Genomic DNA, 14,151 nt, shown 5'->3' with positions numbered 1-14,151 from the left:
TTAGGAAAGCCATTATCAAGAAGACAATATAAAACAAGTGTTAGTAAAGATATTGAGAAAAGGGAACACTTACACAGTACTGGCAGAATTGCACATTAGTATAGCTATTATTTTAAAAGTATGGAGGTTTCTCAAAAAACTAAAACTAGAACTACTTGCAATCTCACCACTGGGTATATATCCAGAGGAAATGAAATCAGCATAAAGGCACTGAACTCCCACATTTACTGTAGCACTTTTTACAAGAGACAAGATACAGAATTAACCTAAATGTACAACAATGAATGGATAAATAAAACATGGTATATATGCACCATAGAATATTATTCAGTTAAAAAGAAAAAAAAAAAGAATGAAATCCTGTCAGTTGTGACAATATTGAGGAAGTGGGAAGACGTTACATTAAGTGAAATAAGCCAAACACAGAAAGTCGAATACCACATAATCTTACTCACGTGGAATCTTAGGAAAAACGTTGATAACACAGGAGCAGAGAGTAAAACAGTGGTCACTAGAGACTGTGGAGGGGATACATAAAGGGAGGATAAAAGAGGTTGTTCAACAGGCACGAAGTTATCATCAGATATAAGGAGTAAGTTCTGGCATTCAATAGAATGCCAGCAGGGTGACCACAGCCAACAGTAAAGTACAGAAGAAAATAGTCAGAAGAGAGGCTTTTCCATATTCTCACCACGAAGAGACGATAAGTGCATTAGCTGATGGATAACTAATACCCTAATTTGATCACTACACAACATATATGTATTTAAACATCTAAGTGCACCCCAAAATAGGTACAATTACAATGTACGGAGTTTTTTAAAAGGTAACAACAACAAACTTTTAAAACTAAAGAAAAAACTGGGCTTCTACTATATAAATAAGACATAAGTGACCTGATAAAATGTAAGTAGGTGTCCTAGATGATTTTAAAACTTCTCATAATTATGTATAAATAATTATTTAAGATTTCCTTCAGAATACTTTGATTTAGTGGAAAAATGATAAACAAACATTCTAGAAATAATTACTGAAATAATAAAATATTAAAAAAAAAAAACTCATCTGATAAAGCAGTATACACACACACACCACACTCAGACACATACAAATGTGTATATATGAAACACAATAAGTATTAACATTTAGCCAGGACTCATATATTAATCATTTATTAAAAATAATGATCATTCTTCCCAGAGAAGTAATTCATTTAGAACAACTTCATTAGTAGTTGATTGAAAACTTGCTTAATATGCAACTTAATTAGGATTCAAAAATGACCCATTACATTAAACTAGGCTACACGTTTCTACAGACCTATTTTTTTGTTATCTTATTAGAATAAATTTCTGTTAATTACATCTTTAAAATAAATGATAGAAAAATTATGCCACTCTTCTAAATTGTTCAGTTATCAAAGGGATATCAAATTTCAAGAATACAGAGGCATTAAAGAGCGATTCATTCCTGATCTCTTTAAAATCTGTGTTTGTAAGTTTGTATTTCTTAGGCACTCAGCATTTGCCTAGGTGCTGCTCAAAGTGCTTTACAAGCGTTAACTAATCTAGTCATTATGACAGTCTATTACTATCCCCATTTCACAGAGCAACTAGGCAAAGCAAGTAAATGAAATGGGCAGAATTACATCTACAAGTGGCAGATCTGGAATTTTAAACCAACAGTGAAGTTCCATACTCCATGCTTTACAACATTAAAGTGTATTAAGACTGAATGGTAACAATATCTAATTTCGTCCTATTTTAAAATTTTATATTACCTTACCTCACCAATAAGATTTTATAAAAATAATGATAAACTATATTAAACTAAAAATTAAAAACTTTTTCTTATTAAAGGTTAATTTATAAACAAACTTTGAGTCCTTATCCCTCTTGCTTTATTTTCTAGTGTTTCACTTTAAAATGCATGAATATAATAGCTACAAAGACTTTAACCTTGACTCTCTTGCTTTCTCTCTCACACATGTGACACACACATTCATCTATGCACACACAGGATTAAGAATCTGGCATTTGCCACTTTAAATGCCTAGCATACCGCTTCACTTCCGAATTAGTAATGAAGAGTGATCATTATATTCAATCCAAAAAGACATTAAGGAAATGCCCCAACCAAAAGATGCAAATCAGAGTTACATCATTTCTTCCAAATGCATCATTTTTGTTGTACCCCCGGCTATTCAATAGTCCCTGGTTCTGACTATGTTTCACAAAAGGGGAAGTTTAAGCATGTTTAATGCCTATACCATTTTAAATATTCTTATCTCTTAAGATGTAAATTCTATTCCCAGTTCTACTGTCTCCTGCATTCAAAACTACTTTACAAATACAAAGCATTTGTTCTTATCTGTGTCTATTAAAGGTGATCTAACTAGTTTACAATTTGGAAACGCTGCAGATTAATCCAGAATACATGAGCTCCACTTCTTTCTTGAGTTTCAACCAATCTGAACAGAGCTCAAACATATAAAACGAAATATAATACAGGTTTTAAAAATTACAAAATACAGTTTCTCTGCATGTTTAAAACTCTTGAAAAGGAAAGAAGATAAAAGTTCCCTGTGTAATAAAGGACTATGGTGCTGTATTTAGCTTTGCCGTCTCAGTTCTCTCCTCTGGTTATTGAACAAGGTTGAAGGTTAGAAACAGCCCAGATATACACAATGAGTTAAACTGATACCTTTTCCCAGTTTCAATCTGATCAAAAAATGTATTTTGGGCCCTTGCCTGAATAAAAGTACTTAGAGTATTCTTGTGAGTTCTTAACTTATTCAGCCCAATAGGAATTAGAGTTACAATTTCTAGGCTTTACATAATTCATTTTTAGAAATCTCCAGCAACCTTCTATTACTAATTTAACTAAATTACAAAAGGCCAATACATAGCTAACTTACCAATCTAAAATATTCTACAAATTAAAAAAGAAGAAATCAATAATTATTTTACTAAAAGTCATGAGTCATCCCTGGCCTTCAGCAGAAGGAGAGATGCCAGGTGAAGATGCTAGGAAGTGCTCTGACTTCTGCCTGCTCCCTAAAGTAAGAGGCATTGCTCCTCCCTTGCAGTGCCTGTAGATGGAATTCTGGGCTCCACCCCACTACTGAAGTAACAAGAACCCTCCCTCTCACAGCTGGCTCTGTGAAGACTAGGGAGTGGGTAGTGATGGTAGTGGTGGTGAAGTCCTGTTGTGTAAGACACAAGTGAGGCAGACCAGAATAGCACTGCAAAGATTTTATAAACTAAACTCATGTTGGAACCACAACCTATAAAAGTGAATCAAGACATGCATTCTGCACTTCAATTAGGTTGATTACCTGCTTAACAAATAAAACACAACATCAGTGGCTCAAGCCTGTAATCCCAGCACTCTGGGAGGCCAAGGCGGGTGGATCACGAGGTCAAGAGATCTAGACCATCCTGGTCAACATGGTGAAACCCCGTCTCTACCAAAAATACAAAAAATTAGCTGGGCATGGTGGCGAGTGCCTGTAATCCCAGCTACTCAGGAGGCTGAGGCAGGAGAATTGCATGAACCCAGGAGGCGGAGGTTGCGGTGAGCCGAGATCGCGCCATTGCACTCCAGCCTGGGTAACAAGAGCGAAACTCCGTCTCGAAAATAAATAAATAAATAAATAAAATAAAACACAAGATTTAAATAGGAACTAGAATCTTACAAATATTTAAAATGTTCATGATATAGTACAAAGTTATTTATTATACCAAGAACCAGTAATACTTCAACTTAAATTTAAAAAGCAAGATTATCAACAGATGCAAAAACCAACATGACACAGCAGTTGGAATTATTGACCAAGGATTGTAAAGCAGCTATCATAAAAATGTTCCAGGGACCAATTACAATTATTCTAACAAATAAAACTCAGGAATGAAATACCGACCCTTTAAAAAAAAGTCATCAAAACGAGACTGCGTCTCACTGAAGCCTCCTATCTCCCTTACTTTCTCAATAGAAACCTCTCTTACTGAGCCCTTTTGCTCATAATTCATTAAAATTCTTAGAATCTACCGAAGTTGTTAATATTTTGAGCTTTTAAAAGTCAAACGTATGTACTTAGCTTCTTTACACATATTGCTAATAGTTAATGTTACGGAAACGTTAACATTTTAGTAAAATTGAACTGTATGTTTGTCATTTCCTTTTCATCATTCTCTGCCAAGTATCTAGAATAGCCAGACACTCACATGCTTTTTTATGAATGACATTTTCTTGCTTGCCTTATGGAGCTTCTAAGTCCTCATTTGGAAAAAGGACCCCGATTACATTGGGAAGTCGTAATGCTACCTGTCATGAGTTTTTGTGAGTCCTTGGCTTCATGAAAATAAAACAATGTCTACTGTCAAAATAAGCTTAGCTGGTCTTTACCTTCTTTATGATAGTGTTTTTTCTCCTTAAATATACAACAGCAGAGAATGCATACCAAATCAGCTATAATAACATTTTTTTGGACACCTTAAATTATTAGTCACAATCAATAATGTAGACTTAATTTATATTTTCCAATCCCTTTATTCACTAGAAACATTTCAGGAACTCCATACTCCAGTTTCAACATGATGGTAGTTTTTTCTGATGATCCCTAACAGGAAAATTCTAAAATTCTAGCCATTAAAAGATACATGGATTAATTCCATATCTATCAATATTTCCCTTAAAGGAGCTCAAGTTTGGGAAAGAACAAACTTGAAAAATTTTTTTTTTGAGAATAAAAGTTTGCTTGTGGTAGGATTTTAAATTAAGTATTAACATAAACCCCTAATAGCAATTTTGAAATTGCTAAATTCTAGAATCTTTAGGGCAGCTGGGTAAACATTCTCTCTCAGTTGAAATAACACACTAGTAGATCTCCTCTCCGGTTCATTTATTAACATATCCTAAATAAACTGATTTTCTCATAAACTAATAATTCTAATTAAGAAAAACAGTGGCGAGAAGAAAGAAGCTGAGTTTTGGAGAAAACTGGTACTTCAAAATAATTAAAATATTCTTGCACATTTACCTCTGATGTGTTGAGAAAAACGGGTTTGAAAAAGTTTCTGGGAACTACAGTATTACTCGGGCAGCTCATGCAAAATAACAGGATAAAAATCGAGCTAAACCTAGACCACAAGTCAGTACACTTAAATGAAATGCCTATATTATATCATTTATCTACTTTTTGTTTGTTTGTTTATTTTGAGGAGGAGTCTTCTCTGTCACCCAGGCTGGAGTGCAGCAGCATGATCTTGGCTCACTGCAACCTCCATCTCCTGGGTTCAAGTGACTTTTCCTGCCTCAGCCACCCAAGTAGCTGGGACTACAGTTGTGCACCACCAAGCCTGGCTAATTTTTGTATTTTTAGTAAAGATGGGGTTTCACCATGTTGGCCAGGCTGATCTCGAACTCCTGAATTCAGGTGATCCACCCACCTTTGCCTCCCAAAATGCTGGGATACAGATGTCAGCCACTGTGCCTAGCCACCTATTATATGATTTAAAGAATAGATATACAAAGATTAAATTAGGAACAAGGATGTTTAGCAACTTTGTAGCACTCTATTTGGTCAACTAAGCCAAGTCAAAAAAACGAAGGACAGAAAGCTGAAACTTGATTGATGGAATTGTTTTGAAATATGACATTAAGAAGAGCTAAAAGAAATATCTGGAATTATATCACCAGTTGTAAAAATTGGGAAAAACACTTCATATAGCCTGACTGAGCTAATAATTAAAAACAAACACACAAACCAAATAATCTTGTGAATGCTGAAATAATGAAATTCTATGTGGCCAGAAGCAAGGCAAGATAAACTTCAGTGATTTCACACTGAGAGAAATAGTTACATCAAGAATCTGTATCTAAAAAAAAATTTAATATATTTAAGAAGCAGCAGTGTCTATATTTATTATTGATCCCTCATTTAGCAAAAATTATTGTTTCTGTTTTCCTAAATGGTTTAATTGCTTTAATTAATTTTTCAGCATCTTCAACTACTTCTTCTACTGGATCTTTCTCAACAGCCTACAATCAACCTAATACTTACTTTTCCTCTCGAAGAAAAATTAGGCCCTGTATCTTGATCACCTTATTTCGCTACTCTCCTTTTGAGCACATTTAAAAAAAGAATTGTCTAGATACATTGACTCCACCTCCCCGTCTCATATTAGCCTTTAAATCTAACTTCCAGTCTCCTTTTTCCACGTAAACTTTTATTGTCAAGGTTACCAGTGAAGACTTTCATTCTGAAAATCCAGTGGTCAATTCTGTCCTCATTTTGTTTAACCTCTCAGAAGCTATTTGGCCTAGTTAACACTTTCATTCCTAACTAAAGGATCCTCAGGGTTTCTGCAATAACACAGTCTTCTGTTCTTTATTTGGCTTTTTGTTTCCTTCACTGATACTCCAGAGACTCTTTTTCTGATAATAACTAAATTTTGGCATTACTCATGGGCGTCCACTGCTCTTCATCTGCTCTGCCATCACAATGTAAGGGGCCATCAGCTCTTACCTGGAATACTGCATGAGCTGCCTGAATGTTTTCCTTACTTTCTCTCTTACCATCTTTTACACAACAGCTTTATTCAAAAACTTTTTGAAATTGTAAGCTAGATCATACCCACTCTACCTATAAGTTTCATGGTTTCCCATTGTACTTGGAATAAAATTCCTTTCCTTGTCTTAGTCTGTTCTGGTTGCCATAACAACAAACCATAAACTAGGTAGCGTATAAACAACAGAAATGTATTTCTCACAGTCTGGAGTCTGAGAAGTCTGAGATCAAGCCACCAGCAGATTCTGCACATATCTGGTGAGGACCTGCTTCCTGATTCACAGGTGGCCGTTTTTTTGATGTGTCCTCACTCAGAGGAAGGGGTAAGGGATTTCTCTGGACCTCTTTAATAAGGGGACCAATCCCATTTGTGAGGACTCTACTCTTATGCCCTAATCACACCCCCCAAAGGCCCATCTACAAATACCATCACTTTGAAAGTTAAGACTTCAACATATGAATTTCGAGAGGGAAACAACATTCAGATCAGAGATTCCCTTACTTCATGCACCCTATGCTTTAGTCTCTGTACTCCAATCACACTGACATCCTGTCAGTTTTACTGAATGCGCCCAGCATTTTCTCTTCCCGGGAAATCTGTGTATGCTGTCACCTTGGCTTAAAATACTCTTCCCCTCCAACTCTGTCTGGCTAGCTTCTCATTGCTAATATCCTGGATTCAATTTCCCTTCTCAAACAAGATGCTCCCCGTAACTATCCAGGCCAAAATAAGTCTCCTCCCTTATTACAACAGCACTTGTGCTTTCCAACCACAGCATTGGCGATAATTTGTAATATATTTACTTGCTTCATCTTTTAATCTCTCTCTTATGAATTAACTGTAAACACTGCAAGGTAGGTCCCATGACTGTTCTGTCCACAAGTATCTCTGTATAGTCCCTGGCATAAAATCACTGAAAACAGGTTTGGTATTCAATTACAATATTCTGAATGAATGAATGACCAATAATATGATTATATAAATAATTTGCTTGAAAAAGGGTAAAATGAAGTAATGATCATATATTATAAATGACCATTTATAATAAAAGTACATTCAATAAATGTTAAATGAATAGTTAAAAGAGTGCTTACATATATCAGGCACTATTATAGAAGCTTCACGTGTATTAATACGTGTAATCCTCATGAGTACTGTCACTGCTGGTGACGACAGTAGGTAATGACAGTAAGTACTCTCATTCTACCCATCTTACAGAAAAGTCCAATAACTTTCCTAAGTTCTACAATGAGGAAGCTCTAGAGCTGAAATCTACCCCAACTTGTCTAGCTCTGGAAGCCACATTTTTATCACTGTTACATAAGTGATGAGAATTCAAAATACTTAACTGCATTATTAACTAATTAGCATTCAAAATTATAATTTTACAGAAAATTATAATTTCTCCTAAAATAGCAATTTCCCTTCAACATATTCTATAATTTGTTCTGTCCACATACCTCAGTGCTCCTATGACGTTGCACTCTGCCCAGATTCTACCCTGTTTCCTCTGTATGTAAGAATCAGATAAAGCAGAGAATATATTGAGTTTCTAATCTTGAGTTGGGTCATAGGAGGCAAATAATTTACATGTACACCTTTGAAGTCATTTGTATAGTCTTCTTTATGTAACAATCCAAAAAAGTTTTCTTAGAATTACAAAGAAGGTATATGCGTATGTGTGCTGGCAGTGAGGGAGAGAGACTAGCAGTAAAATCAGATGAAGAGACGCAGGTAGTGCAAAAGTCTAAAAGACACGTCCAAGGAAACTTTGCACAGATGGAGGAGTCAACTGTGGGAACTTTAAGAAATCCCCAAACTTCAAAGAATATAGTTCAAAGAAAAGTGACTTACATAAGAAAACCACATCTTAGCAATATGTGGCAACTTCATTAATGATCACTAAAACTACAAAATCATGAGTGGATTTCTTATTAAAAAACAGATATAAGTTGTGCTTTAAGGTTAAATCTAATGTGGATCAAAAACAACATGGACAGTGCAAATTCAGAAGGAGCCAGAGAAAATTGTAGGGACTAAGGTGCCAAAACTATGGAGTAGACTTTAATCTGCCCCCAAACTCTGGGAATTGAGTCACACAAGTTAACCTGTATTTCACCGAGAAGGAAACTTTCCAACAAATACCTGGATTATGTCCCTAAAATGTAAGATGAGATCCTTGCAATAATTAAAGTTACTTTTACCATTGGTTTTCTATTTAATAAGACGTAAACTTAGTCAATTATGCAAATCATTCCATTTCCATATTATTCACTAAAGCTGAAAACAATCATACATAATTCTCAGGATAAACATATGTTACATAATAATATATACATATGCATATGTATGTGGTTGCATATGTATATACATTTTAAGAATTGCATGAAATTAGGAAAATCGTTAGAAAATTCAAAACTGCCAACGTCGTTTAAATGAAGTTGGAAACTGGGCTCAGAAACTGTTACAAGAAGCATAGTCCTGAGCAGGAGAAAATTATCAAATACTGACACAAGAAATGAAGTGCTAAAGGGGAGAGCTGAGATCGTGTGAATTTGATTACTGATACAAAGATAAGAGTAAAGAATGCCAACTCCGACGGGTTTGGTATGAAGAAAGGAGGTCACGGGCCGTGACTTCACATTTAGAAACCTGTGCAGCATTATTACTTGTATGACTCAGGCAGAAATGGGGAGCCCATAGGTTAGGATGCTAGAAAAAAGGGCAGGGAGAAAAAAGAAAAAGTACCAAAAGTATATTCCACTACTAACCTGGTTTAGTTTCTTCCAGAGATTGAGGACAGGAGAAAGCTCATTAGACCAGATTTCTCTATCAAATTTGGAACCAGCTGTTACCGACCTGCCCAAAATCCTCAACTGTGAAATAACCTGAATGAAGAAAACAGTAAGCATCAACAAATAAAAAGAACTTCAAACAGGAAGAAAGCACGGGTACAAAAACAGACATTTTGTTTCATAAAAATAGAGACCAAAAATGTTGTCAACAGTTTTTAACCTTACTATTTTTGTTCAATTTACTGTTTTATTTAAGCAGTTTAAAAAACAAAAGAACTTACAGTTCGGGAAAACCATTTTAAAAATTATATACTGTAACGGCTTGTAGTTGAAAGATGCTTCAGTTTTGTTGTTTTTTGGATTTTTTTGAGACAGGGTCTCGCTCAGTCATCCGTGCCAGAGTGCAATGGTGCAATCATAGCTCACGGCCACTTTGAATTCCTGGGCTCAAGTGGTCCTTCCATCTCAGCCTCCCTACTAGCTGGGATTACAGGCGTGTGCCACCATGCCCAGCTAATTTTATTTTTGGTAGACACTATGTCTCAGTATGTTTGTTGTCCAGGCTAGTTTTGAATTCCTGGGCTCAAGTGGTCCTCCCACTTCAGCCTCCCAAAATGCTGGGATTATAGGCCAGAGCCACCAGTCACGGCATAAAGCTGCCTCTTCACCCAGAAAACTCTAGCTACCCACAATTAATAACCTCTTGGTGTCTCTATTTGCTCATTTCTGAAATCTGGAACTGTTTAGATTTAAATTTTATAATTTCAGAATGCTGACAGTTTCCTTAAAAATATGAAATGACTGGAAAAGAATAAATAGGATAATAAACTCTATAAAATGGTAAAACAATGATAATTACATGTTGATAAATTATTCATAATTTATAAATGTTTTCATACTCTATATTAACTTTAAGTTGTAATTTCAATGTTTCCTCTACATACAAGGTTCCAATGAAAAAAGCATGGGTCAGTTAATTAAAGCAAGGCAAGGTAAATATTCCCTACCTAGGACTTTCACTTCCATGCCCTTATCATCAATTTATCATCATTCTCAGCAAAACCAATTCACTCACATTTTTTTCTAAAATAATACTCAATCGCTCCCATTTTAAGAATGTTAATGAACCCCTCTTAATCATTTACTAAGAATGATCAGAATATTACCAACTGTTAAATATTAGATTACAGATATTGTGACATAGGTTTTTATATGTAAAATCAGTGACATATATACCATTTTTCATATTATACCTAATTATTAAAATTGTGCTATGTCATTGTTTGTCTAAAATAAACAAAATAAACCCAGAAAAACAGATCAGTCTTCCTAAGCCAGTACTTCAATCTTCAGCAAATGCACCATGTTGACTGATTCTCTTTTTACATCGGGAGCAGTGTGATTTGTTTTTCCTTTTGTAACATACCGAGCTATACTTCATATTTTCTTAGGTTCTCACATTAGTAAAGTTTGAACAAAATAAGACCCAAAAATCTTTCAGAATGAATGTACCACTTAACTGTTAAACATTAATAAACATGCTGTTAAACTCGTTACTTCTAGAGCTTTTGACTGATTCTCTAGTCTTAAAAAATTGTGATTCGGTGTTTGATTTTTTTTGTTTTTCTGATAAATTATTTTCATTTGCTCTAGCTGAACCCTACAATAGCACCTAATTTATCAGCTTTGCTACACTACAAGACACAACTAGTTGGTAGTCAGAAGAAGTGCTATTTTAACTCTAGTAAGAGATATGCTATCACTTATTTGTGTTTTAAATTTGTCAAACATGACAGAAAACAAATAAGAATGCAAAGAAATGTCTACGAAAAAAAGAGCAATTTTTTTAATGCATGATGTTAAAACCTGTTTTAAGAATAAAATGTATACCAACCAAAAAAGATGTTTCCTGTCTTAAAAAAATTACACGTAAAGTTGCTTTTTAAATAATACAATCATATTATAATTTTTAAAAAGCAGACAGTAGTAAGAAAGGGAGTTCAATGATGAAACTCCGTCTCTACTAAAAATACAAAAAATTAGCTGGGCATGGTGGCACGTGCCTGTAATCCCAGCTACTCGGGAGGCTGAGGTAGGAGAATTGCCTGAACCCAGGAAGTGGAGGTTGCGGTGAGCCGAGATCGCGCCATTGCACTCCAGCCTGGGTAACAAGAGCGAAACTCCGTCTCAAAAAAAAAAAGAAAGGGACTTCAAACATAAAAAACCATTTCTATTAATGAGGACAGGGCTATAACTTATATCAATGAACTGTCAGTTGTTTTTACAAAATCTAACATATACATTTATCTTTATAAAGCATAGATAATACAATGTCTATTATTCATATTTTAAACAAGTTAAATATAATTTTTTCATAATGCTGCTTTAAAATGGTATCAAAAGGGATAAAATTTCATTCATTAACAACATATTTACATCAATTCTTCCACTTTCTACCCATACTTAACAGCATGAATTATGCTACTGACATGCTTTGGGAGATCTGTAAAAATTGTAAGAGAGCCAGAGCCAGACACCGGGGTTCACACCTGCAATCCTAGCAACTCAGGAGGCTGAGGTGGTGGGGGGTCACTGGAGACCAGGAGTTTGAGACTAAACAGGGCAATATATTGAGATCTCTTCTCTTAATTTAAAAAATACATTAGCTAGGTATGGTGATGTGCACCTGTAACTACTAAGGATGCTGATTTGGGAAGACTGCTTGAGCCCAGGAATTCCAAGCTGCAGTGTGCTATCGTCATGCCACTGTACTCAAGTCTGCATGACAAAGCAAGACCCCCTCTCCAAAAAATATTATTTAGAAAACAAAATTTTTGAATGAAGAAATTGTAGGAAAGCCACAGAAGATTTTGCCACTCCTACCTCACCTGTTCTCAATTGAAAGACCAAGCAGAGACATTTCAGGAATGTCATACCTTTCCTGAGCAACTGATATGTTTTATTTTAAGATGCTAAATCTTATACATAAATGTATTTTCCTTTGGATATCATGAAGCACTCCAAATAGTTTTTGATTAAACAACACCACCTTTATAGAAATAGAAAGTACAGGCTTTTTGTTGGTTTTGACTTCTTTGGCATAAACTTCTTCCTTAGTTTTATTTTCTTTTCCCATCCTAATTTTCTCTTACACTAATTTCCTCAACTACTGATTTTATCCTAGTAGATTATTTATATTTTTGTCAGCCACTTCCAGGAAATCTATTTTTGAACGAGAAGGAATATAAACACTCATTCCTATTTTATACATGACATAATAGATTGTCAAATAAATTAACAAATTTTTATTTTTTTTTACAGGAAATATGGCAGACTAGATTTTTGGAGAAAATTTTATGACAAAGAACATTTCAACATTATGGATAAGCAAGAACTTCATCAACAAAATGACTTAAAATTTATGACAAAATTGTCAAGATAATTAATGAAAACATTAAAGACTAAAGGCGCAACGGAAAAAATACAAAGATATAAAATAATAAGTAAGATTTTTTTAAATGAGGAGAAATGGAAAGGCTTAATATATGCCTACTCAGTTATTACTATACAACGAGTTAATAAAAGAAGACAGAGGCGATTTTTAAAAAGAAATTTTCTGTGAATTTTCCAGAACTGGTTAAAGACAATGCTCCTCATATTGAGAAAAATCAAATAATCCCATCAAGAATAAACGAAATCACCTGGGACCGCGCAACGTAATTGCAGACACTGAGAAAACAATCTTACAAGAAGCTAGACATAGCAGACGATTGCAAACAAACACTTCTCAACGGCAGCAACGGGAGACAAAACATGTTGACAAAAAGACTGTCAACCTCCAACTGTTATAAATTTAGGACAATTATTTTTTGAGAAAAAATAAAATGTATTCTGAGACAAAACAGAGTGTATTATAAAGAGCTTCAGCATTTAAAGCATGGATATGAGCTAAAAGAAAATCATTATATAAGAAGGTCTAATAAGTCAAAAGGAATGGTAAGCAAAGAAAAATGTTTAAGAAGTGTATAAATCTATGGAAGTACCATCCCAGTATACAACAGAAATAAAACACTGAAAAATCATCATATTTAAGTTAGGATAGAGTAAAGGGACCAGAGTTAAAGCATTCTAAATCACTGTATTTTATGGAAGGATGGTACATTAAAGTTTAGTATAACCACTAAGGGAAATAATAAGTATAGAATAAATTTTCTAAAACAGAAAAAAAAACTCAATATTTTTAAAAAGGGGGAAATGAATCTAAAGGAATGCGCACACAGGTAGAGTAGAAGGCCCTTGCTCACCAAAAAAAAAAAAAAAAAAAAAAAGAAGCAGGCCAAAGAGGAGATTTTAAAAAAATGGTATTAATGAATCTAAATAAATCAATAATCACAGTAATTGATTACTTTAAAACAACTGCTTAAACACTGCTTAAAAACAATGGCGAAAAATATGTTAATGGTTAAACATATGTATATATATTTAAAAATGGGTATGTGAAAAATAAGAACATTCAAAGTTAAAAGGTAAAATGAAAAAGATAACTCTTAGTAAATTTCTAAAAAATTTAAAGAAAAAATATTACAGGAGAAAAAGAATCACTATTCTATCCATTGACATAATTCTAAGTACTATTTTATAGATAGAAACTTTGTCACTAAAATGGCAAAAACCGTAATTACTTTTGCACCAATGTAATACTTAAAAGTATAGATGTTGTACATAATAAAGTTACCAGGAGATACAGAGAAATGAAATCTAGCATTATCTAGGACACTTAATGG

The 14,151-nt window shown here is 34.2% G+C and overlaps 1 protein-coding gene across 8 annotated transcripts in view; it reads right to left on the bottom strand.

Annotated features, from left to right (window-relative positions):
• Positions 1–14,151, bottom strand: part of DYNC2H1 (dynein cytoplasmic 2 heavy chain 1) — a 375,588-nt gene that overhangs the window by 107,987 nt on the left and 253,450 nt on the right. For 7 of the 8 annotated variants that reach the window (XM_078339343.1, XM_035263991.3, XM_078339345.1 and 4 more), the window contains one exon: positions 9,344–9,460. The exons of the other annotated variant lie outside the window; for it this stretch is intronic. In XM_078339343.1, the coding sequence (XP_078195469.1) occupies positions 9,344–9,460 (117 nt within the window). The remainder of the gene's footprint in view (positions 1–9,343; positions 9,461–14,151) is intronic. 8 annotated transcript variants of the gene reach the window in all.

The sequence above is a fragment of the Callithrix jacchus genome, chromosome 10 (genome assembly GCF_049354715.1).
Source record: "Callithrix jacchus isolate 240 chromosome 10, calJac240_pri, whole genome shotgun sequence".
Taxonomy (NCBI): Eukaryota; Metazoa; Chordata; class Mammalia; order Primates; family Cebidae; genus Callithrix; species Callithrix jacchus.
This window is presented reverse-complemented; position numbering and strand designations above follow the sequence as displayed.